A 26,122-nucleotide genomic window follows, 5' to 3' on the forward strand; every position below is an offset into this window, starting at 1 on the left:
CTTCGGAGGTCTCTTCCAAGCCAGCCCATTCTGTGAGTGTGCAACAGAACTACACAACCTCCCCTGCAAGAGCACTGCAAAACCCCCAGGGCCCCTGTGTCCAAGCACACCAGGTCTTGCTGCAGGAAACATTTTCAGTTAGGCTTTGGCTTACACAAGTGGTTTATTTTTAAAGGAAGCTTTAAGAGAGGTGTACTGATTCAAACCATTCTCTCAACAGGATCCCTTTAGAGATATTCCAGAGTAATAACTAAGAACAAAACCCAAACCAAATGAGGACACTTCAGACCAGGTAACAGCCTCCCTCTGACACAGGAAGGTGGCCAAGGAAGGTGGCCAAGGAAGAGGGTGAAGGGAGAAGCCACTACAGAGAGTCCCAACTTTAAGTGCTGGCTTTTGCCAGATCTCCTTCCTGCTTGCAGGCTTTCTCTCCCTAAGAAGTCCCAGGAGCTAGAATGGTCAATTCATCACCTCCTTGTCTTACCCCATCTCATAAGGGCAGTTTCCTACAGCTCTTAGTAACAGGTGGGGGGGAAAAAAAACAACAAAACAAAGGAAAAAGAAGGGGGAGGGGAAAAAAAACCCACAAACCAACAAGAAGACAAAAAGCTCTTTCCAGATCTTGCTTGCACACATCCAGAAGGAAAAAAAACCCAAGAGGCAGAAGAGGGAGGATAAAACCCACCCCAACTATGATAAGCTAAACCCAATTATTTTGTAGTAAACAATAGAATATAACGTGCAATAGTGCAATTTCTCCTTGGCTGCTCCCACAGTGAAGTCTTGGGAGAGAGGCCCTCCCCCACTGCATGTCCAGCGCAGGGCGTCCCACCTCTAGCTCCGTGCCTGCCGGGCGCTGCTGGCTCTGCCAGGCCTGGGGGCCACAGCCTCGCTCTGCCCAGCCTCTCCCTTCCCCTTCCCCAGGGGGCGAAGCTTCTGGTCCCAGCGCTGCAGGAAGGACAAGAGAAGTTTAATTAAGAACACAGAACTCAGCAGGTTAGGCTGGAGGGGAGGAGAAAGAGGTTCAGGCTGGATGTCAGGAGGAAATTCTTCACAAGAGAGAGTGAGTGCCCATGGGAATGGGCTGCCTGGGGAGGTGGTGGAGTCACCATCACTGGAGGTGTTCAGGAGGAGACTTGATGGGGTGCTTGGTGCCATGGGTTAGTTGATTAGGTGGTGTTGGATGATAGGTTGGACTCGATCTCAAAGGTCTCTTCCAACCTGGTCTATTCCATTCCATTCCATTCCATTCCATTCCATTCCATTCCATTCCATTCCATTCCATTCCACTCTACTCTACAATACTCTATTCTATTCTACTCTATTCTATTCTATTCTACTCTATTCTACTCTATTCTACTCCATTCTACTCCATTCTACTCTATTCCATTCCATTCCATTCTACTCTACAATACTCTATTCTACTCTACTCTATTCTATTCTATTCTATTCTATTCTATTCTACTCTATTCTATTCCATTCCATTCCATTCCATTCCACTCCACTCCACTCCACTCCATTCTATTCTATTCTACTCCATTCCATTCCATTCCATTCCATTCTATTCTATTCTATTCTATTCTATTCTATTCTATTCTATTCTATTCTATTCTATTCTACTCTACTCTACTCTACTCTACTCTACTCTACTCTACTCTACTCTACTCGATTCTAAAGCTCTTCACAGAGAGATTCGTTCACCATTGGGATGTGCTGCCCAGGGAGGTGGTGGAGTCACCGTCCCTGGAGCTGCTCAAGAGGGGACTGGATGTGGCACTTGGTGCCACGGTGTAGTAGTCATGAGATGCCAGGTTGGACTTGATGATCTTTGAGGTCTTTTCCAACCTTATTGATTCTATGATTCTGTGAAAAGAGCTTCAAGGTCATCCAGCCCAACCTATCACACAACACCACCCAATCAACTCACCCATGGCACTGAGTGCCTCATCCAGACTGGTTTTAAACACTTCCAGGGATGGTGACTCCACCACCTCCCTGGGCAGCACATCCCAACATCCCAACTGTTCCAGTGTTCCACCACCCTCATGGTGCAGAACTTGTTCCTCACATCCAATCTCAATCTGCTCTGCTCTAATTTGAAGCCATTGCCCCTGGTCCTGTCCCTGCAGGCCTTTGCAAACAGTCTCTCTGCAGTCTTCTTGTAGCCCCCTTCAGGTCCTGGCAGGTTGCTCTTAGGTCTCCCCAGAGCCTTCTCTTCTCCAGGCTGAGCACCCCCAGCTCCCTCAGCCTGTCCTTGGAGCAGAGCTGCTCCAACCCCCTGAGCATTTTCATGGCCTCCTCTGGACCCTCTCCTTCAGGTCCAGGTCCTTCCTGTGTTGAGGGCTCCAGACCTGCACACAGCACTGCAGGTGAGGTCTCAGCAGAGCAGAGCAAAGTGGCAGAATCCCCTCTCTGGCTCTGCTGGCAATGCTGCTTTGGATGCAGCCCAGGCTGCCCTTGGCCTTCTGTGCTGCAAGCTCACCCTGCCTGCTCCTGTCCAGCTTCTCCCCCACCAGCACCCCCAAGTCCTTTTCCTCAGGGCTGCTTTCTGTGCCCTCCTCCCCCAGCCTGCATTGACAGTGAGGATTGTTCCAGCCCAGGTACAGAACCCTGCACTTGCTCTTGTTGAGCCTCATGAGGTTCCCCTGGGCACCACCTCTGCAGCCTGTCCAGGTCCCTCTGGCTGCCATCCTGTCCCTCTGGGGTATCCACAGCACCCCTCAGCTTGGTGCCATCTGCACACTGCTGATGGTGCATTCAATCTCTGTGTCTATAGCACTGATAGAGGTATTAAACAGCACATGTCCAAGGAAGGACCCCTGAGGGCTACCACAGTCACTGCTCTCCATCTGGACTTCAAGCCATTGAGCACCACCCTCTGGATGGGACCACCCAGCCAATTCCTTACCCTCTGAACACTCCACCCAGCAATTCCTTATCTCTCCAGTTGGCCATCAGGATGTTGTGAAGGAGTGTGTCAAAGAAAGATGTTAAGATGCTGGAATGTGTCCAGAGAAAGGCAAGAAGGCTGGGGAGGGGTCTGGAGCACAGCCCTGTGAGGAGAGGCTGAGGGAGCTGGGGTTGCTTAGCCTGGAGAAGAGGAGGCTCAGGGGAGACCTCATTGCTCTCTACATCTCCCTGAAGGGAGGTTGCAGCCAGGTGGGGGTTTATGTCTTCTCCTAGGCTACAGTGACAGAACAAGAGGACAGAGTCTCAAGCTGTGCAGGGGGAAGTTTAGGCTTGATCTTAGAAAGAAGTTCTTCCCAGAGAGCTTGGCCATTAGCATGTGCTGCCCAGAGAGGGAGTGGGGTTGACATCCCTGGAGGTATCACAGTATCACTAAGGTTGGAAGAGACCCCAAGGATCACAGAGTCCAACCTGTCTCCTCAGACCCCATGACTAGACCATGGCACCAAGTGCCACATCCAGAAAATCCTGGATGAGGCAGTCAGTGCCAAGGTCTGGTTGATAAGATAGGGTTGGGTGATTGGCTGCACTTGGTGATCTTATAGGTCCCTTCCATCCCAGCTGATTCTGTAATCAGCTCCATAGGTCATCCCTTATCTCCTGACACAGTCACTTGGTCATAGAAAGCAAGACCAGGTCCAGGCAGATGCTTCATGGCATCTGCAGGGTATCTGCTTGGGGGGAGGTGTTTCCTTACCTTGACTTTCTTGCCAAGACGATCTTTCCACTTCTCAGCTATGGAGCCCTCCACCAGGAGCAACCTGCACGGCACAGACAACCAGTTACTCTGTCAGCAGAGAGGCACAAGCTACACACCTGCAAGACTAAGGTCTCTGTGCCTGCAGAGAGCCTTCTCCTCCCTCAATTCCACTTAGGAGACACACAGAGATGTCATAGTTTGAGGCTGGTACTTTAGCCCAGCGTCTTAATTGCTGAGACGTGTCTGGAGAAGGGCCACAAGGATGAGCAGAGGGCTGGAGCTGCTCTCCTGTAAGGACAGACAGAGGGAGTTGGGGTTGTCCAGTCTGGAGAAGAGAAGGCTCCAAGGAGACTGAATTGTGGCCTTCCAGTATCTGAAGGGGGCTACAGGAAAGGTGGGGAGGGACTTTTGAGGGTGTCAGGGAGTGATAGGACTGGGGGGAATGGAGCAAAACTAGAAATGGGTAGATTGAGATTGGATGTTAGGAAGAAGTTCTTCCCCATGAGGGTGGTGAGACAGTGGAAGAGGTTTCCAAAGGAGGTGGTGGAAGCCTCATGCCTGGAGGCTTTTCAGGCCAGGCTGCATGTGGCTGTGAGCAAGCTGCTGTAGTGTGAGGTGTCCCTGGGCATGGCAGGGGGGAAGGGAAGGGAAGGGAAGGGAAGGGAAGGGAAGGGAAGGGAAGGGAAGGGAAGGGAAGGGAAGGGAAGGGAAGGGCAGGGAAGGGAAGGGAAGGGAAGGGAAGGGAAGGGACGGGAAGGGAAGGGAAGGGAAGGGAGGGGAAGGGAGGGGAAGGGAGGGGAAGGGAGGGGAAGGGAGGGGAAGGGAAGGGAAGGGAAGGGAAGGGAAGGGAAGGGAAGGGAAGGGAAGGGAAGGGAAGGGAAGGGAAGGGAAGGGAAGGGAAGGGAAGGGAAGGGAAGGGAAGGGAAGGGAAGGGAAGGGAAGGGAAGGGAAGGGAAGGGAAGGGAAGGGAAGGGAAGGGAAGGGCGGCTGGTTTGAAGGAGGCTGCAAGCAGCCCTCTGGGCTATCCAGGGATGTGTATTTCTGTGCAAGGGAAACCTTGGATTTGTTTACTTTTCTCCTGAATTGCAGACACATGTAAATATATTTGGCACACATTCATCACATTTTATACTTCCAGAGTTAGGTTTACCTTTTGTAACCATAACTTTCATTTCCCTTCTCAATTCTGAGTTTGGGGTTGTGGTTTTGTTTTGGGGGGCGGGGGGGAGAATTTATTCTGAGGGTAATTTCCAGTTAGCTGGGGGGGGGAGGAGGGGGGTAGTAATCTCAACCTCAATCCTTACAATCTCAAGTAACAGCAAGTTTGCCTTTCCTGGTGGCTCTGAAGTTCAGCTTTACAGGCAGGGCAACAAAAGCAGCTGCAAGCACAACGCAGGAGGCAGGAGGCGTTACCTGGAGCGCTCCTCATCCTCATAGCCCATAATGATGTACTCCTCGTTGGCGCTGAGAGGGGGGCACAGGCAGCCAGAGTTGGTGTGAAGGTTTACAGTGTCCTTGGGGATGTTGACCAGGGAGGATTTGAGGACCTCCTTTACTTCCACCACGGCGGTGACATCGTGACATTTAGTCTTCACCTCCTTCACTTTAGCCCGAATGACTTGGGGGCAGGCACAAAGAGAGCAGTTAGCAGCAGAGAATGCAGCTCACCCCCCAGCTGCTTGTGGTGACCTCTGGGATTAGTCTTTTGTATGGTCCATTATCAAAAGCTTAGCTGAACTCCCTGCCCCCACCTCTTCATTTCATCACTGCACCATCCAGCAAGAGGCTCCAGCCAGCTCAGTCTAGCTCCTAACAGCATGGCCACGAGCAGCAGTTACATAGGAGCTGGATTCATGTCCTGGTGAAGGTGGCCTTAAACAGGGCTGTTGAAGTTGGATTCATGTCTTTGCAAGCTGGGCTTTAGCATCCCTTCTTCTGCACCCTTCCCACTTTAAGTATATGCAACCATGCACTCTCCTCCTCCCTCAAGCTGTACCTGCTCCCTCAAGCTGTACCTGCTCCCTCAAGCTGTACCTGCTCCTCAAGCTGTATCTGCTCCCTCAAGCTGTACCTGCTCCTCAAGCTGTATCTGCTCCCTCAAGCTGTACCTGCTCCCTCAAGCTGTACCTGCTCCTCAAGCTGTACCTGCTCCTCAAGCTGTACCTGCTCCCTCAAGCTGTACCTGCTCCTCAAGCTGTACCTGCTCCCTCAAGCTGTACCTGCTCCTCAAGCTGTATCTGCTCCCTCAAGCTGTACCTGCTCCCTCAAGCTGTACCTGCTCCTCAAGCTGTACCTGCTCCCTCAAGCTGTACCTGCTCCTCAAGCTGTATCTGCTCCCTCAAGCTGTACCTGCTCCCTCAAGCTGTACCTGCTCCTCAAGCTGTACCTGCTCCTCAAGCTGTATCTGCTCCCTCAAGCTGTACCTGCTCCCTCAAGCTGTACCTGCTCCTCAAGCTGTATCTGCTCCCTCAAGCTGTACCTGCTCCCTCAAGCTGTACCTGCTCCTCAAGCTGTACCTGCTCCCTCAAGCTGTACCTGCTCCCTCAAGCTGTACCTGCTCCCTCAAGCTGAATCTGCTCCCTCAAGCTGTACCTGCTCCCTCAAGCTGTACCTGCTCCTCAAGCTGTACCTGCTCCCTCAAGCTGCACCTGCTCCCTCAAGCTGTACCTGCTCCTCAAGCTGTACCTGCTCCCTCAAGCTGTATCTGCTCCCTCAAGCTGTACCTGCTCCCTCAAGCTGTACCTGCTCCCTCTTTGCTTGCAGCACTGATGACCACACTTCATTTGCCACTCTCAACCTTTCAAGGACAGGGGCATGTGCATCAAAGCTGCTTGTTTCACTGCTTCTGCTAGATGACAGGCCCTTAGCAGTTTTACTCTCCCTTCAGTGCACTGCCCAGCACCATTCTGCCCTGCTCTTTATGAACTCCAAATGCTCCTGATCTTGACCTGCTGACCCATCTAATTCTTTCCTCCCTCACCCCTTCTTTTTTTTTGCCTTTCAGAGGCAATCCATTTCTCTGAGGATGAGCAGGGAGCTGAACACCACCTCCAAATGCAAAGCCACTCCTGAGGCCATGCTCCAGAGCACCACTTCCAAAGCAAAGCCACTCCTGAGGCCATGCTCCAGAGCACCACTTCCAAATGCAAAGCCACTCCTGAGGCCATGCTCCAGAGCACCACCTCCAAATGCAAAGCCAAATCCTGAGGCCATGCTCCAGAGCACCACCTCCAAATGCAAAGCCACTCCTGAGGCCATGCTCCAGAGCACCACCTCCAAATGCAAAGCCAAATCCTGAGGCCATGCTCCTGAGCACCACCTCCAAATGCAAAGCCAAATCCTGAGGCCATGCTCCAGAGCACCACCTCCAAATGCAAAGCCAAATCCTGAGGCCATGCTCCAGAGCACCACCTCCAAATGCAAAGCCACTCCTGAGGCCATGCTCCAGAGCACCACCTCCAAATGCAAAGCCACTCCTGAGGCCATGCTCCAGAGCACCACCTCCAAATGCAAAGCCAAATCCTGAGGCCATGCTCCAGAGCACCACCTCCAAATGCAAAGCCACTCCTGAGGCCATGCTCCAGAGCACCACCTCCAAATGCAAAGCCACTCCTGAGGCCATGCTCCAGAGCACCACCTCCAAATGCAAAGCCACTCCTGAGGCCATGCTCCAGAGCACCACCTCCAAATGCAAAGCCACTCCTGAGGCCATGCTCCAGAGCACCACCTCCAAATGCAAAGCCACTCCTGAGACCATGCTCCAGAGCACCACCTCCAAATGCAAAGCCACTCCTGAGGCCATGCTCCAGAGCACCACCTCCAAATGCAAAGCCACTCCTGAGGCCATGCTCCAGAGCACCACCTCCAAATGCAAAGCCACTCCTGAGGCCATGCTCCAGAGCACCACCTCCAAATGCAAAGCCAATGCTGAGGCCATGCTCCAGAGGATGCCCCAGTCTTTCACAGCCAGCAAACAAGGCTCCCCTTCCACAAACAGATCCCCTGCATTCCACATTTCTCCTAACCTATGGGGGGGGAAAGGGAGTAGAGAAGCAAAAGAACCAGGGAACATCTCCTCTCTTCTCATGCACTGCCCATACAGAGCATCAATCAGCAACATACTGCAGCCACCTTCACTACAGCTACCAGCAATTAGTATCTTGTGCATTTAACAGCTACAACTGACCCCAAGTGCCCCACTTCCTCAGAGCCCTCTAAGAGCAAACCAAACCCTTCCCCTTGCTTTCATCTGGAGTTATTTCCCAGGGGTTTTGAAACCTCCTTCCTTTCCAAAGCCTGGAGAGATGATGAGCAGGAGCCTGCTCAGCAACTCTCTCCCACCTGCAGGAGCCCAGCTAAAGAGCAGTCCCTCTGGAATTGTTTTCCAGACAAATCCACCCAAACAAGATAAAAACTGAGCAGTCCCCTAAGGAAAAACAAAGAATAAATAAAGCACCCAATGAGGGGTGTTATTATTATCATCATTGAAGGTTAATAGGAACTGTAACAAAGGCTTGTCTGAGCATGGTTATCTGACCAACACACCACACTGGCCCTGTGATATGCCTGAAGACCAGGGCAAGCTGGACAAGAGAAGACAGGAGATGGGGACACCATGCCCTTTCCTGGGTGTTCCTGGCAGCATAACACAGGGCTGTTCAGGCACAGCATCTGTGGCAGTTTTAGGCTGGTGCCTAGGAAAAGTTTTCCACAGCTCTTGAGGAGAAGTGAGAGAATGTAAATAAATTACTGGTGGATGGGAAAGGGAAAGTCATGATAAGGTCAAACAATCCCCTTGGTCTGAGAAGTGACACAAAGCTAGCTGTATAAACTAACTTTCTGGGCTCTTCCTGCTCTCTGTGCTCTGACAGATGCTAACTGCTTGCTGCTTCTGGCTTGCTGACCTTGGCTGTGCTCTTGTGGTGGCTAAGTAGAATGGAATGGAATGGAATGGAATGGAATGGAATGGAATGGAATGGAATGGAATGGAATGGGATGGGATAGGATAGGATAGACTAGACTAGACTAGACTAGACTAGACTAGAATAGAATAGAATAGACCAGGTTGGAAGAGACCTTCAAGATCATGGTGTCCAACCTATCATCCAACACCACCTAATCAACTGACCCATGGCACCAAGCACCCCATCAAGTCTCCTAAACACCTCCAATGATGGTGACTCCAACACCTCCCTGGGCAGCCCATTCCAATGGGCAATCACTCTCTCTGTGTAGAACTTCCTCCTAACCCCCAGCCTAAACCTCCCCTGGCACAGCTTGAGACTGTGTCCTCTTGTTCTGGTGCTGGCTGCCTGGGAGAAGAGACCAAACTCTGCCTGTCCACAATCTCCCTTCAGGTAGTTGTTTACAGCAAGAAGGTCTCCTCTGAGCCTCCTCTTCTCCAGGCTAAGCAACCCCAGCTCCCTCAGCCTCTCCTCATAGGGCTTCTGTTCCAAACCCCTCACCAACTTTGTTGCCCTTCTCTGGACACCTTCCAGCAAGTCAACCTCCTTCCTAAACTGAGGAGCGCAGAACTAGACACAGAACTCAGTGCTGAGCACTGGGCAGAATGACCTCCCTGCTCCTGCTGGCCACACTTCCTGATGCAGGCCAGGATGCCATTGACCCTCTTGGCTGCCTGGGCACACTGCAGGCTCATGTTCAGCCTACCATCAACCAGCACCCCCAGGTCCCTCTCTGCCTGGCTGCTCTCAGCCACTCTGACCCCAGCCTGTAGCACTGCCTGGGGTTGCTGTGGCCAATGTGCAGCACCTGGCACTTGGATGTGTTCAATCTCCTGCCCTTGGCCTCTGCCCATCTGTCCAGCCTGTCCAGGTCCCTCTGCAGAGCCTCTCTACCCTCCAGCAGATCAACTCCTGCCCCCAGCTTGGTGTCATCTGCACATTTACTGCTGATGGACTCGATGCCCTCATCCAGATCATCAATAAAGATGTTAAAGAGCATGGGGCCCAGCACTGATCCCTGGGGCACACCACTGGTGCCTGGCTGCCAGCTGGCTGTGGCACCATTCACCACCACTCTGTGGGCTCAGCCTCCAGCCAGTTCCTAACCCAATGCAGTGTGCTCCCATCCAAGCCAGGGGCTGACAGCTTGGCCAGGAGTTTGCTGTGGGGGACAGTGTCAAAGGCCTTGCTGAGGTCCAGGTAGACCACATCCACAGCCTGCCCCACATCCACCATTCTATGATCCACCTGATCACAGAACAAGCACCAGTGCATTAACCACAGCAAATGGATACCATTGGCTGTTTGTTTGTTTGTCTGGGGGGTTTTGCTGTTGTTTTGGAATGAGAAACTTCCCCTTAGTGTGGGCTTGGAGGAGCTGGGAGCTGGCCAAGCAGCTGCTCTTACCGTAGTTGTAGTTGTTTCGCAGATAGGTCTTCTGGGTGGCTTTTATCGGCTTGCACTTGCAGCGCTCTGTGAAACCAGAAAGCTTGCTTTAGGCAGAAAACAGAGGAGAAGGCTGAGGGGAGACCTCAGAACCACCTACAGGGACATGAAGGGTGGCTACCAAGAGGAAGGAGAATCACAGCACCACAGTACATTAAAGGCTGGAAGGGACCTCCAGGGATCATCCAGCCCGAGCCCCCTGCCAGAGCAGCATCACCCAGGGTAGGCTGAACAGCAATGCATCCAGGTGGGGTTGGAAAGGCTCCAGAGAAGGAGACTCCACAACCTCTCTGGGCAGCCTGCTCCAGGCCTCTGTCACCCTCACTGCAAAGAAGTTTCTCCTCATCTTGAGCTGAAACCTTCTGTCTTCAAGTTGGCTAATTGCTGTGCAGCACCCACAAGAGCTTGGCCCCCTCCACTTGCCCCCCAGCCCTCAGCTATTGATAGACATTGATCACATCCCCTCTCAGCCTTCTCTTCTCCAGACTCAACAGCCCCAGGGCTCTCAGTCTCTCTTCACAGGGGAGATGCTCAAGTCCCCTAAGCATCCTCCTGGCTCTCCCTTGGACTCTCTCCAGCAGGTCTCTGTCTCTCTTGAACTGGGGAGCCCCAAACTGGACACAGGATTGCAGCTGTGGTCTCAGCAGGGCAGAGCAGAGGGGGAGCAGAACCTCCCCAGCCCTGCTGGCCACACTCTTTTTGCTGCACCCCCTGATCCCCTTGGCCTTCCTAGCCACAAGGGCACATTGCTGTCCCATGCAGAGCTTGCTGTCTCTGATGATCTCTGGAGGTGCCTTCCAACCTCTAATGTTCTGTGATTGGCTCTGTCAGATTTCTGCACATTAAAACCAAACCAAGCCTGGAATGTCATGGTGAGGGATTCCTCAAATCTTTCTCAACCCTTTCCCTTTCTCTTCCTCAACCCTTTCTATTGAAAAGGTTGCTTTGGGTTTGGGGTTTTTTAATGGTTTTGGGGTTTTTTTTGTAGTTGAAAATGCAGCACAGGAAAGAGGAGAACATTTCAGAAGAAGAGTATTATTGTTTCCTTGAATTTCAAACACATCCTCAGCAATCTATATATAGAACCCCTCCAGACTTCAGCTTTTGTGCTTCAAGAAAAACAAAGTCAGGGAAAGGAAGTGATTTTTGGCTTCCTTTCTGCCTGGGGGAGCTCACAGGCATACTTCAGGCCAGATTATGGCCCATTTTATAAGCTGCATTGGAACAGGCCATAAGAGATGTGCTCCTATGACCCAAACTCAGTGTCAAAGCCCAACAAGCCATAGGCTTTAAGATTCTTCTGCTCAGTGGCACAAGCAGGAGAAAACAATCTCAATTACAAAGAGAAGAAAGCACAACCTTGCAGTCCTCTCAGTTTTAAGACAGCCTTGGATTCTTTTCTGCTATTAGTTTGATGAATGCCCCTTGTAAGACCTGTTCTTACAGACCTGGCCATGTTCTCAGTGAAAGCTCTCTCTTAGCTCACAGGATCAGAGGATGTTAGGGGTTGGAAGAGACCTCAGAAGATCTTCCAGTTCACCCCCTCAGCCAGAGCAGGACCACAGAATCCAGCACAGGTCACACAGGAACACATCCAGACAGGGATGGAAAGGCTCCACAGAAGGAGACTCCACAACCTCTCTGGGCAGCCTGCTCCAGTGCTCTGTCAGCCTCACAGTGAAGAAGTTCCTCCTCATGTTCCTCCTGTGCTGCAGGAATAATAAACTGCAGCAGTACAGGTTGGGAGGTGATCTGCTGGAGAAGGAGCTGGGAGTGCTGGTGGGTAACCAGCTCTGCATGGGACAGCAATGTGGCCTGGGGGCCAAGAAGGCCAAGGGGATCCTGGGCTGCATTCAGAGTGTGTCCAGCAGAGCCAGGGAGGTTCTCCTCCCCCTCTACTCTGCCCTGCTGAGACCTCACCTGCAATACTGCATCCAGCTCTGGGCTCCCCAGTTCAAAAGGGACAGGGATCTGCTGGAGAGAGTCCATGGGAGGGCTGCAAGGATGCTGAAGGGACTGGAGCCCTGCCTGGGGAGGAGAGGCTGAGAGCCCTGGGGCTGTTTAGTGTGGAGAGGAGAAGACTGAGAGGGATCTGATCAATGTCTATCAATACCTGAGGGCTGGGGGTCAGCAAGAAGGGACAGGGACAGGCTCTGCTCACCTGTGCCCTGTGATAGGACAAGGGGCAATGGATGGTAAGTACATCAAAAGGCAAGTGTAAACATCAATACAAAAGAAGGGTAGATCTTGGCTTCCCCACCAGCTCCTATCTAGCAGAAACTCCCTGCTTTCTGATGAAAGGCTGTTTTGCAAGCAAAGGGGATAAAAAATGGTGTCCATCTCCTCATCTCTCATGCCCTGAAACTCAGGTCCCAGTTTGTGTGTGCTGTGCCCCCGGCTAGCCATGCTGCCTGGGGTTTAGGGGGACAGCTTGATGGCTGCTGCTTTCACAAGCAGTCTCTATAGAAGCAGCTTTGCCTTCCCTGCTGTCAGCATGTGTCACTCTGGCTGTGTGACAAACCAGGCTGCAGAACTCATCTGGTTTCAGGGCAAACTTAACAAAGGATAAATGCAGCTACTTTAAACCTCGGACCAGTTGTGTGATGCAGCTCATTTCAAGCTCTCAGAACGAGCTGGAGTGGAGGAGGCACTGCCTCCAAATCCAAACATGCACAGCCTCCTCTCAAGTGCTGGTGCCTTGTGTGTTGTTTGTCTGCCCACACTGGGGCAGTTTGCAGCTGTATCACCCAACTTCACCATGCAGCAACGAGCTCTCTCACCCTCTGCAAGGAGGCTGAGAGCCCACAGCTGAACCCTGTGCTGTGTTGTGGCCTGGTGAGTTCCTCTTCCCTGAGAAACAGCTCGGGTGAGAACAAGAGGGCACAGTCTCAAGCTGTGCCAGGGGAGGTTCAGGCTGGATGTCAGGAAGAAATTCTTCACAGAAAGAGTGATTGGCCATGGGAGCTTGCCCCAGCCCCACTTGACCCCCAGCCCTCAGCTATTGATAGACATTGATCAGATCCCCTCTCAGCCTTCTCTTCTCCTGACTAAATAGCCCCAGGGCTCTGAGTCTCTCTTCCTAAGGGAGAGAAGCCTTTCAGACACAGTTCCAGCCCCAAGGCAATTTCAGGTGAAGCTTGTTCAGGGGCTTACCTTTGTCAGGTTTTTCTAACTGCAGCAGGCTTTTTGAAGGATGCCCACTGCAGTTTACAGAACCTTTTCACAGGATCAGAGGATGTTAGGGCTTGCAAGGGACCTCTGGGGATCATGAGTCCAAATCTGAGGGCTGGGGGTCTAGAGGGAGGGGACAGGCTCTGCTCAGTTGCACCCTGGGATAGGACAAGGGGCAGTGGATGGAAACCACAGCACAGGAGGTTCCACCTCAGCATGAGGAGGAACTTCTTCACTGTGAGAGTCACAGAGCACTGGAGCAGGCTGCCAGGAGAGGTTGTGGAGTCTCCTTCTCTGCAGCCTTTCCACAGCCATCTAGATGCATTCCTGTGCCACCTGTGCTGGATTCTACGGTCCTGCTCTAGGATGATCTCCAGAGGTCCCTTCCAACCCCTGACACCCTCTGATCCTGTGATCACACAGTTTCCCTCTTCCTTAATCAAACATTACAAGGAGTTGGGAGGCTGCAGCTCAGCTGACACCAGGACGTACTCACCGATGCCGGCGCCTCTGCAGTTGCCGTTGTTGGAATCCATCGGGAAATCTGGCAGGGGTTTGCAAAACACATAAAGAAGGGTCAGGATGTTTCACATTGGACTGCTTTGCTCTTCAAATGTTTGCTCTTCCTCTGATGGTGCAGCTTACTGAAAACTTCCTCAGCTAAACACCAAACAGCTGGCGACAGCCTCCAGCCCAGCCTGTTACAAAGCCGCCGCGACTCCCTGCGTGTTGAGGTCTCTTCCAACCTTAGTGATACTGACACTGACACTGACACTGACACTGACACTGACACTGATACTGATACTGACACTGATACTGACACTGACACTGACACTGATACTGATACTGACACTGACACTGACACTGATACTGATACTGATACTGACACTGACACTGACACTGATACTGACACTGACACTGACACTGATACTGACACTGATACTGATACTGACACTGATACTGATACTGATACTGACACTGATACTGACACTGACACTGATACTGACACTGATACTGACACTGACACTGACACTGACACTGATACTGACACTGACACTGACACTGATACTGACACTGATACTGACACTGATACTGATACTGACACTGACACTGACACTGACACTGACACTGATACTGACACTGACACTGATACTGACACTGACACTGACACTGATACTGATACTGATACTGACACTGACACTGACACTGATACTGACACTGACACTGACACTGATACTGACACTGATACTGATACTGACACTGATACTGACACTGACACTGACACTGATACTGACACTGACACTGATACTGACACTGATACTGACACTGACACTGACACTGACACTGATACTGACACTGACACTGACACTGATACTGACACTGATACTGACACTGATACTGATACTGACACTGACACTGACACTGACACTGACACTGATACTGACACTGACACTGATACTGACACTGACACTGATACTGATACTGATACTGACACTGACACTGACACTGATACTGACACTGACACTGACACTGACACTGATACTGACACTGATACTGATACTGACACTGATACTGACACTGACACTGACACTGATACTGACACTGACACTGACACTGATACTGACACTGATACTGACACTGACACTGACACTGACACTGATACTGACACTGACACTGACACTGATACTGACACTGATACTGACACTGACACTGACACTGATACTGACACTGATACTGATACTGACACTGATACTGATACTGACACTGACACTGACACTGATACTGACACTGATACTGACACTGATACTGACACTGATACTGATACTGAAGTGAGCTTCACAGGCTGGGCAGATGGGCAGAGGCCAAGGGCAGGAGGCTGAACACATCCAAGTGCCAGGTGCTGCACATTGGCCACAGCAACCCCAGGCAGTGCTACAGGCTGGGGGCAGAGTGGCTGAGAGCAGCCAGGCAGAGAGGGACCTGGGGGTGCTGGTGGATGGTAGGCTGAACATGAGCCTGCAGTGTGCCCAGGCAGCCAGGAGGGTCAATGGCATCCTGGCCTGCATGAGGAACAGTGTGGCCAGCAGGAGCCCCTCATTTAACAAAGAATACTGATCATTTTGAAGGACAGATGAGGAAGAGAAGGAAAACAGGGCCCAAAGAGCTGCTCTTTCAGACACCTTGGTAAGCAGACTGTGTCCCACGTTGGGAAGATCTTCTCATTTCCAAGCTGCTGTTTATTAAATCACACAGTTCAAGGGATTTGTCCATATACTTCATCATGAAAAGTGGTAGGTTGGAATTACACATCCCCCCAGACCCCTCTGTTCCCCAACTAATCTGGAGAAACTACCCCCAAGGTAAAAAACCACCAGACTTAGCTCAGTTTGGGGTGGAAGCAAATGGAAGCTCTATGTACAAGCAAAACTGCAGTCTGGAACTGGGAAATGCAATGGATAGGTACAAAATATACAAGGGAGGTATTTATAAACAACACAGAAACTCCTCAGACCCCCCCTGGATGGATCCAGGGGACCATTCACCTCCTCCACCACTCCGTCCTGCCTTCCCCTTACCTCACACAGCAGGGCAAAACAGAGCTCCCCTGCAGGGCAAGGCCATAAGAAGAGAGAATAGAATAGAGTGGAGTAGAATAGAATAGAGCAGAGTGGAGTAGAATAGAGTAGAGTAGAATAGAACAGAGTAAAGTAGAGTAGAGTAGAGTAGAATAGAATAGAATAGAGTAGAATAGACTAGAGTAGAATAGACTAGAATAGAATAGACTAGAATAGACTAGACAAGACTAGACTAGACTAGACTAGACTAGACTAGAATAGAATAGAATAGAATGAACCAGGTTGGAAAAGACCTCTGAGATCAAGTCCAACCTAACACCCAACACCATCTAATCAACTCAACCATGGCACCAAGCACCTCATCCAGGCTCCTCTTAAACACCTCCAGGGATGGTGACTCCACCACCTCCCTGGGCAGCACATCCCAATGGTCAGTCTCTCTTTCTATGAAGAACTTCTTCCTAACATCCAGCCTAAACCTCCCCTGGTGCAGCCTGAGACTGTGTCCTCTTGTTCTGGTGCTGCTAGCCTGGGAGAAGAGACCAATCCCCACCTGGCTACAACCTCCCTTCAGGGAGTTGTAGACAGCAATGAGGTCTCCCCTGAGCCTCCTCTTCTCCAGGCGAAGCAACCCCAGCTCCCTCAGCCTCTCCTCCCAGGGCTGTGCTCCAGACCCCTCCCCAGCTTTGTTGCCCTTCTCTGGACACCTTCCAGCAACTCAACATCTTTCCTAAACTGAGGAGCTCAGAAGAAGGCTGCAGAGAGACTATTTGCAAAGGCCTGCAGGGACAGGACCAGGGACAATGGCTTTAAAGTAGAGGAGAGCAGATTGAGATTGGATGTGAGGGACAAGTTCTGCACCATGAGGGTGGTGGAACACTGGAAGAGGCTGCCCAGGGAGGTGGCTGACGCTCCATCCCTGGAGATATTGAAGGTGAGGCTGGATTTGAGAACAGCCCTGCTGACTGCAGAGGGGTTGGACTGGATGACTTCCTGAGGTCCCTTCCAGCCCAGCCCTTTCTGTGATCAATGCTGTCATCAGGAACAAGATTTCAATACTTTTATTTACTCTTCCTTCCTTTCTTAAGGCTTAAAGCTTGCAGTGGAATTGTTCAGGGGCTGAGGAATGAGGCTGCTTCCTAGGCTTGAGCAAAGACCTAAACCAAATCTCAACTTTTCAAATGACAACCTGGGATGACTGCTCCTCCTCAGCACAGCCTGAAACCCTCTCCTGACACCACTCTGCATTTCTGCTGCTCCAGGCAGAGCTATGCAAAGTCTGACTCACAGACAACAACATCTGGAGTTAGGAAACCACTGTTTTGGAAATGAAGTTAATAACATATGAGAAACAAGTATGGGAAGCAGCTCCTTCATTCCTTCCTTGAAGCATACAATACAGAGTTTAAGGTCAACAAGGGCAAGGGGAGAGGCTTGCACCTGGGAAAGAACAACCCCATGGAGCAGGAGAGGTTGGGGACTGAGCTGCTGGAGAGTAGGGAAGGGGAAAGGGACCTGGGGGTCCTGGTGGATGGGAGGTTGACCATGAGCCAGCAATGTGCTCTGGTGGCCAAGAAGGCCAATGGCATCCTGGGGTGGGTTAGAAGGGCTGTGGTTAGTAGCTTGAGAGACATTCTCCTCCCCCTCTGCACTGCCCTGCTGAGGCCACATCTGGAATCTTGTGTCCAGTTCTGGGCCCCTCAGTGCAAGAAGGACCTCAGGGAACTTCTTAAGAGAGCCCAGCACAGAGCCACAAAAATGATGAAGGCAGTGGAACATCTTCCTCATGGGGAGAGCCTGAGGGAGCTGAGGGCTCTGGAGCTTGGAGAGGAGGAGCCTGAGAGGTGACCTCAGTGCTGTTGCTAAAGCTGTGCAGGGTGAGTGCCCAGAGGCTGGAGCCAGGCTCTGCTGGGGGATGCCCAATGCCAGCACAAGGGGCAGTGGTGGAAGCTGAGGCAGAGGAAGTTTCACATAAGTATGAGGAAGAATTTTCCCCCTGTGAGGGTGACAGAGCCCTGGAGCAGGCTGCCCAGGGGGGTTGTGGAGTCTCCCTCTCTGGAGGTCTTCCAACCCCACCTGGATGTGTTCCTGTGTGACCTGCTCTAGGTGATGCTGCTCTGGCAGGGGGGTTGGACTGGAGGAGCTTTGGAGGTCCCTTCCAGCCCCTAACACTCTGTGATGCTGTGAAAATTCACCTTGTGGATTTCTATGCATTCAGCTAGGCATGGATGCAGGACTTGGCCTAACTGAGGAAAGGATGGGGCTTTGTGGATTGAAGAGAATGCCTCTCCATCACTTGAATGATCTTTTAATTTCTTCCAGGTTCAGGAGGTAGCATTCTTTTAAAATGATTCAGAGTCAGAATGGAATGGAATGGAATGGAATGGAATGGAATGGAATGGAATGGAATGGAATAGAATAGAATAGAATAGAATAGAATAGAATAGAATAGAATAGAATAGAATAGAATAGAATAGAATAGAATAGGACCAGGTTGGAAGAGACCTTTGAGATCATCCAGTCCAACCTATCACCCAACACCATCTAAGCAACTAAACCATGGCACCAAGCAACCCATCCAGGCTCTTTCTAAACACCTCCAGGGATGGGGACTCCATCACCTCCCTGGGCAGCACATTCCAATGGCCAATCTCTCTTTCTATGAAGAATTTCTTCCTAACATCCAGCCTGAACCTCCCCTGGCACAGCTTGAGACTGTGTCCTCTTGTTCTGGTGCTGCTAGCCTGGGAGAAGAGACCAACCCCCTCCTGGCTACAACCTCCCTTCAGGTAGTTGTGGAGAGCAAGAAGGTCTCCCCTGAGCCTCTTCTTCTCCACACTAAGCACCCCCAGCTCCTCTCCTCACAGGGCTGTGCTCCAGACCCCTCCCCAGCTTTGTTGCCCTTCTCTGGACACCTTCCAGCATCTCAACATCTTTCCTAACCTGAGGAGCCCAGAACTGGACACAGGACTCAAGGGGTGGCCTAAGCAGTGCTGAGCACAGGGCAGAATAACCTCCCTGCTCCTGCTGGCCACACTGTTTCAGTCATCTCATGACAAGCACCCAGAACAATTTGGGCATGGAGGACACACAGTTGATACCTTATCACACAGTTGATACCTTATGATGCTGCTTCCCTGTCCTCCAACATCTCAATAACAACCTAAGATGCCTTCAAGCTAGCTCCTGTCTAAATAAGATGGGATGAGACAGATATCCAACTGAGGGCTCTGTCCTCCCATACACATGGTATCCATCACACTGCTCTGTGTGTGCTGCCAGTTCCCTCTTCCAAACAGGAACAAACAAATCACTTTGAGGCACCAAACCCCCTGCCAGGCAGCAGCAGCCAAACACATGCAGTGAGTCAGCATTCCACCACCAGCAACAAGGACTGGGGTCAGGCTGCCCATTGATTATGTGGGAAATTAAGAACAGGTCCCACTCTGGAATTTCAGATTCAGGACCATTTTTGTCTGCATGAACTTCTTGCTGCTGATAGGACACATGAACAAAAGGAAGGAGACAACTGGATAGATGTGAGGTAGAGTCACCACACACCCTCAGCACAAGGAGAACAGAACACATGGAGCAGGCAGTGTGAGCTTGCAGCACAGAAGGCCAAGGGCAGCCTGGGCTGCAGCCAAAGCAGCATTGCCAGCAGAGCCAGAGAGGGGATTCTGCCACTTGGCTCTGCTCTGCTGAGACCTCACCTGCAGTGCTGTGTGCAGATCTGGAGCCCTCAGCACAGGAAGGACATGGACCTGATGGAGAGGGTCCAGAGGAGGGCCAAGAAAATGCTCAGGGGGTTGGAGCAGCTCTGCAATGAGGACAGCCTGAGGGAGCTGGGGGTGTTCAGCCTGCAGAAGAGAAGGCTCCAGGGAGACCTAAGAGCAACCTGCCAGGACCTGAAGGAGGCTACAAGAAGGCTTCAGAGAGACTGTTTGCAAAGGTCTGCAGGGACAGGAGCAGGGACAATGGCTTCAAATGGAGCAGAGCAGATTTAGATTGGATGTGAGGGACAAGTTCTGCACCATGAGGGTGGTGGAACACTGGAACAGGTTGCCCAGGGAGGTGGTTGAGGTATTCAAGGTGAGGTTGAACAGGGCTGTGGGCAACCTGATCTAGCTGGGGATGTCCCTGCTGACTGCAGAGGGGGTTGGACTGGATGAGCTTTGGAGGTCCCTTCCAGCCCAGACCATTCTATGACTCTATGTGAATGGGATGCCCTGCACACAGAGCCAGCTTGCATTCAGGTCTGTGTGCAGAACACTGTCAGCCCTAAAAGGCAAAGGGCAGGAATGCAGGATAAAAGCCACACAGCAGCCATTAGCATGCACTGACCTCACAGCTGGCACATCAACATATTGTCCAGAGGCTTCTTCATAGAATCACAGAGTCAACCAGGTTGGAAGAGACCTCCAAAATCATCAAGCCCTACCAGTCACCCAACCCTAACTAATCAACCAGACCATGGCACCAAGTGCCTCATTCAGCCTCTTCTTAAACACCTCCAGGGCCCTCGACCTCACCACCTCCCTGGGCAGCACATCCCAATGGCCAATCTCTCTGGGAAGAACTTCTTTCCAAGATCAAGCCTAAACTTCCCCCTGCACAGCTTGAGACTGTGTCCTATCCTGCCACTGGTTGCCTGGGAGAAGAGACCAACCCCCACCTGGCTACAACCTCCTTTCAAGTAGTTGTAGAGAGCAATGAGGTCTCCCCTGAGCCTCCTCTTCTTCAGGCTAAGCAACCCCAGCTCCCTCAGCCTCTCCTCACAGGGCTGTGCTCCAGACCCCTCCCCAAGAAAAGCCAAACCATTCAGCACCACACCTCCCTCCAGAACAGCCACACAGTGCCCACAGCATCCCTCAGCTACCTGGGTGTGAAAGGACCCCACTGTTTCTCACAGACAATGAAAAAGAGAAGGTTTCCCACGGGATCTCTGTCTGAAGCTGGCACCTGCAACTTGAGGTACCTCAGAACTCCAACCTAGCAAACTGCAGACCACACTCAGGTTTTGGAGACCAGCACAATCTGCTCTGCAGAGCTTTTCCTCTAAGTGAGCCCTAAGCAGGGCACTTCTGTTTTTATCAGCCTTCTCCACCACAGACATAGCAGCAACTACTTCCCCTCTTTCAGTGTGTCAGCAGCCCTAGGTACTGGGGGATGAGAAGCTCAACAGCAGCCAGCAGTGAGCACTTGCAGCCCAGAGAGCCAAGCAGAGCCTGGGCTGCAGCAAGAGAAGTGTGGCCAGGGAGGGGATTCTGCCCCTCTGCTCCACTCTGCTGAGACCCCACCTGGAGCACTGTGTCCAGTTCTGGAGCCTCTGTTCCAGGAAGGATCTGGAGGTGCTGGAAGGTGTCCAGAGAAGGGCCACGAGGATGAGCAGAGGGCTGGAGCTGCTCTGCTCTGGAGACAGACTGAGAGAGTTGGGGTTGTTCAGTGTGGAGAAGAGAGGGCTCTGAGGAGACCTTCTTGTGGCCTTGCAGTATCTGAAGGGGGCTACAGGAAAGCTGGGGAGGGACTTTTGAGGGTGTCAGGGAGTGATAGGATGGGGGGAATGGAGCAAAAGTAGAAGTGGGTAGAGTCAGATTGGATGTCAGGAAGTTCTTCCCCAGGAGGGTGGTGAGAGACTGGCAGAGGTTGCCCAGGGAGGTGGTGGAAGCCTCATCCCTGGAGGTTTTTGCAGCCAGGCTGGATGTGGCTGTGAGCAAGCTGCTCTGGTGTGAGGTGTCCCTGGCCATGGCAGGGGGGCTGGAACTGGCTGATCCCTGAGCTCCCTTCCAACCCTGACAATTGATCCTGTGGTTGTATTTTGCAGGCAGCAAAAGCTTGAAAGGAAAAAAATCAAAATTCCACTCATCCCCCACAGCAGGAACCCATGGAAAGGAAATAACAACCACCACAGAAGACCCCAACAGGTTTCTGTCTCTGCCTGCCCAATAAATGCAGTTTACAGGCAGAATAATGGGTAGAGTATCTAGGAGAGAAAATAGGAGCAGCTACTCCACCTGGTCCCCATTAGGCAGCTGGTTATTTGTGTCTTCTGCTTGGCTGCAAACCTTTATTTGGGGAACTGGATTTGGAAGTGCTCACCTTACCTCTTCCTAGAACAGGAATGCTCCCCTCTGCTTTCCAAAGGAGCAGTTCTATTCCTCCAAGAAGGATTCTTTCAGCCTGGTGCATAATGCATCAGTTCAAACTTTGCAGCCCAGAAATGAGAAATGTCATCAGGTTCTCATTCACTGAAAGAGAGTTTTCATGGATCTGGCCCTGGAATCCCTCAAAGAGGTTATTGTGCTGCTGAGGTCCTCAGAAATAGGTAACTTGGGGGCAATTTTAGCCAAACTTCCTCCCTCCAGATTTGAATGCAATTGGCTTTCCAGGGGCTGCAGGCCTGCCAAGCCTGCCTGAGCATGGAGCCATTTGTAAGGCAGCTCTGAAAGCACCTCAGAGGTGCTTGATGGTCAAAAAACAACCCCCACATTTGCCCAAGCCATCCCAGCAGCTCTTGTGGCCACCCCCTCCCCAGAGAGGCAGAGGCAGGCAAAAACAGATGGTTGGGTTCACAGGCTGGGGACAAGAGTGGGGGGAGGAAGGGTGGAAAGGTGAGAGGGGAGCAGTTAGAAGGGTGAGACAGAAATCAGTAGGAACAGAAATCTTTACAAGCTACAGGAAAGCTGGGGAGGGACTTTTGAGGGTGTCAGGGAGTGACAGGACTTGGGGGGATGGAAAGAAAATGGGTAGATTCAGGTTGGATGTTAGGAAGTTCTTCCCCATGAGACACTGGAAAAGGCTGCCCAGGGAGGTGGTGGAAGCCTCATCCCTGGAGGTGTTTGCAGCCAGGCTGGATGTGGCTGTGAGCAAGCTGCTGTAGTGTGAGGTGTCCCTGCACAGGGCAGGGGGCTTGGAACTGGCTGAGCCTTGAGGTCCCTTCCAACCCTGACAATTCTCTGATTCTACAGAAAGAACTGGAGATGGCTGCATTGAGATTTGAAGAGGTGGAGCAGGTAACTCAGGGCAGTCAGAGAAGAAGCAGGGGTTAGGCTGGCCAACAAATAAATAGGGGTGGCTGGAGAGAGCAGCTTACCTGGGGAGGCTGAGCTGGGGAGCACAGCCAGGAGACTCCATTAGGAGAGGAAAACAGGAATGACAGTGTTTGACACTGCTGGCAGTGGGATACAGAAGCTTTGGTAACAGCACAGAAGCACAGTCAAATACTTGTGCTGAGCATGGTGTGAAAAAAACTCCATCCTCTGTTTACAGGACACTGCTGGGGGAGGGATGTAGGGGTGAGATCTGCTGCTCCTCAGCAAGATGCCACAACCTGCTGTTGCAGCTGGGAGCTGGAGGGCACCACAAGGAGCCCATGGGTGCTGCTCTGCCGCAGCCTTTGACCCCTCCTGCTGCTCCCCTGTCCCAGCTCTGCTCTCCCAGCCCTGTGATGGAGAGATCTGGCAGCCCCACTGACACTGCAGCTCTCCAGCAAGGAAACAGAGCTTGGTTCCACCAGCAGCAAATGCTTGCCTCCAGTTCTGGGCCCCTCAGTATAAGAAAGATGTTGAGATGCTGGAAGGTGTCCAGAGAAGGGCAAGAAGGCTGGGGAGGGGTCTGGAGCACAGCCCTGTGAGGAGAGGCTGAGGGAGCTGGGGTTGCTTAGCCTGGGGAAGAGGAGGCTCAGGGGAGACCTTCTTGCTCTCTACAACTACCTGAAGGGAGGTTGCAGCCAGGTGAGGGTTGGTCTCTTCTCCCAGGCACCCAGCACCAGAACAAGAGGACACAGCCTCAAGCTGCATCAGGGGAGGTTTAGGTTGGATGTAAGGAAGAAATTCTTCCCAGAGAGATTGGCCATTGGGATGTGCTGCCCAGGGCAGTGGTGGAGTCACCATCCCTGGCAGTGTTTAAAACCAGCCTGGACGAGGCACCCAGTGCCATGGGTGAGTTGATTGGATGGTGCTGGGTGATAGGTTGGACTTGATGATCTCAGAGGTCTTCTCCAACCTGGTTAATTCTGTATTCTGTAACTGTGGTCGTTCCACAAAGGTCAAAGCTCACCCGTGACAGCCACCCCCCTGGCTCACTTCAATTTCCTACTCAATAGCTCCTTCAGTTTGGCATTTCAGTGGTGCTCAGCTCACCATCTTGGAGCTGTGCTCTGAGAACTCCTCCAGCCCAAAGGCAGCCACTACAGGAGCCTACCCCTTACCAAGTAGGGTCCCTGAGGAGCAGCACGGAGGTTCCTCTGCCTTGCCCCTGCCTCCCTAGGACCCCCAGAGAGCAGCTGGAGACCCAGTGCCAGCTGTCCTGTGGGACCCTAGTGAGCAAAGTCGGTGAAAAGGCATTCAGCAAGAAAACTGAGAGGCTCCAACACCCCCTCTGATGCCCGTGGGGGGGTCAGGTAGCATGAGAGCTATGCTGGAGCTGCCTCAGTGCTGGAGGCTGCCTTTTAGCTTGCTCAGGGATGCTGAGAATCACAGAATCGTTGGGGACGGAAAAGACCTTTAAAACCATCGAGTTCAACCATTAACCCAGCACTGCCAGGTCATCACTAAACCATGGCCCTCAGCACTACATTACAGGACTTTTACACACCCCCCAGGGATGGTGACCCCACCACTTTCCTGGGCTGCCTGTTCCAGGGCTTGACAACAGTTTTGGGGAAGAAATTTTCCACATTGATCGAACTTAACCTCCCCTGGAGCAACTTGAAGCTGTTTCCTCTTGTCCTGTCGCTAGTTCCTTGGGAGAAGAGACTGAGCTCAGCTCACCACAATCTCCTTTCAGGTCTCCCTCCTCTTCTCCAGCCTAAATAACCCCAGTTCCTCAGCCCCTCCTCACAAGACCTGTTCTCCAGACCCTTCCACCAACTTCATTGCCCATCTTGAAGTGAGGGACCGGGACACACGGGCCGGTAGCGCACCCTCGGGCGGCTCTGCCTTCCCAACAGGCGGCCGGCCAGAGGGAACAGCGGCCGCGGGTACCGACCCGTCCCCGGCGAGGTGAACCGGGGGATCCGAGCGCTGCCAGAGAAGCTCGACGGGGCTGTCATTTGTCACGCATGCCCGCAGCCAAACTTTGCGAGCAGCCAGGAGACTAAGAAAGGCGGGGAGAAGAGGAAAAAAACCCACACAAACCCCGAAGGGTTGGGAAAAAAAAGTGGAGGGTTAGAAAAGAGGCTCAGAGGAAAGCTGCGGGAGGTGCAGCAAGGCTCCCCCGGGGGTGGGCTCCGCTCCCCGCTGCCCATTGTCCGGTCGGCGGCGCGGAGCGGAGCGGCCCCATTGCGTCCCCGGGGCACTCACCGGCGCCCTCGGCGGTGACGATGGCCTCGGGGGAGATGCAGACGCCGCGGTCGTAGAGCGGCAGCTCGTCGCAGGCCAGGCTGTCGGGCCAGGCGTGGCGGTAGCGGATGAGGACCGGCTCGCAGCCGGCGCGGGCGCGCTCACAGACGGACTTGCAGGGCTTGATGGGCTCATGCTGGAAGTCGATGGTGCAGATGGGCGCGTACATGGCGCAGAGGAAGAAGAGGAGGTCGGGGCTGCAGTTGGTGCCCAGCAGCCCCTCGAACTGCTCCATGGCCAGCACGGCGTTGGCCTGCGTGCTGTGGTGCAGGTGGTTCGGCATCTTGGTCATGTTCCAGGGCAGCGGCTTGCACAGCGGGATGCGCACCGGCTCGCAGGCCGCCGCCCGCCCCGCCGGCGCCCGCCCCAGCACCAGCAGCCCGGCCAGGGCTAGCACCGGCAGCCCCCGCCACATGCCGCCCGCCCCGACGGCGTGCCCCGGCCACGCCGCGCCGAGCCGAGGGGCCGAGCGGGCAGACCTCGGCGCGGGGGGGCGGCTCCTCCGGCGCCGGCAGCGGCAGCCGCGCCGCCGCGGGGGCCCCGCCCGCCGACCGGCCCCTCCGCGCCTCGGGCGGGACGGGACGGGCTGGGCCGGGCCGCGCCGCTCCGCCGGGCCCGCCTCTCGCCAGCCGGCGGGGCTGCGGCTGCCCCGCGCCGCCGCGGGGTTTGGCCCCCGAACAAAGAAGAGCCCCGGCGGGGGAGCAGCCGGGGCAGCGGGCACCGCTCCGCCCCCGCGGGGGCGAGCGAAGCTTCCCTTTCTGATGTGGAAAAACAAGAAAGAAAGAGAGAAAGAAAGAAACCCTTCCCCGTCGTCTCGGGAAGGCGAGGGGGTGCCTCGGGAAGAAACTAACCGTGAGAAACTCTGGCTGCTAGCGCAGACACAAAGTGCAGCGATCGCAGAGCGCACACAGGCGCGTTCCGGTCTGCAGACGCCGCTTTTTGTGCAGGAGAGGAGCG

The 26,122-nt window shown here is 53.0% G+C and overlaps 1 protein-coding gene across 1 annotated transcript; it reads right to left on the minus strand.

Moving 5' to 3' along the window:
* Window positions 1-692: 692 nt before the first annotated feature.
* On the minus strand, window positions 693-25,666 carry FRZB (frizzled related protein). Its single transcript, XM_009896408.2, has 6 exons — window positions 25,127-25,666; window positions 13,745-13,792; window positions 10,039-10,104; window positions 5,081-5,285; window positions 3,665-3,728; window positions 693-948 (listed from the first exon to the last, which is right to left on the minus strand). Exons 1-6 carry the CDS (start codon window positions 25,578-25,580, stop codon window positions 835-837), a joined length of 951 nt encoding a protein of 316 aa, XP_009894710.2. The 5' UTR covers window positions 25,581-25,666; the 3' UTR covers window positions 693-834.
* Window positions 25,667-26,122: the final 456 nt, after the last annotated feature.

Source organism: Dryobates pubescens, chromosome 37, assembly GCF_014839835.1.
Source record: "Dryobates pubescens isolate bDryPub1 chromosome 37, bDryPub1.pri, whole genome shotgun sequence".
Lineage (NCBI taxonomy): Eukaryota > Metazoa > Chordata > Aves > Piciformes > Picidae > Dryobates > Dryobates pubescens.

Bases quoted from the DNA above. Each gene is read 5' to 3' on its own strand.
- FRZB (XM_009896408.2), bottom strand. From the start codon at position 25,580: ATGTGGCGGGGGCTGCCGGTGCTAGCCCTGGCCGGGCTGCTGGTGCTG. The intron at 13,793-25,126 runs GTGAGTGCCCCG...AACCCCTGCCAG, and splicing joins CGTCACCGCCGAGGGCGCCG to ATTTCCCGATGGATTCCAAC. The intron at 5,286-10,038 runs GTAAGAGCAGCT...CCTGCCCCCAAG, and splicing joins GCGAAACAACTACAACTACG to TCATTCGGGCTAAAGTGAAG.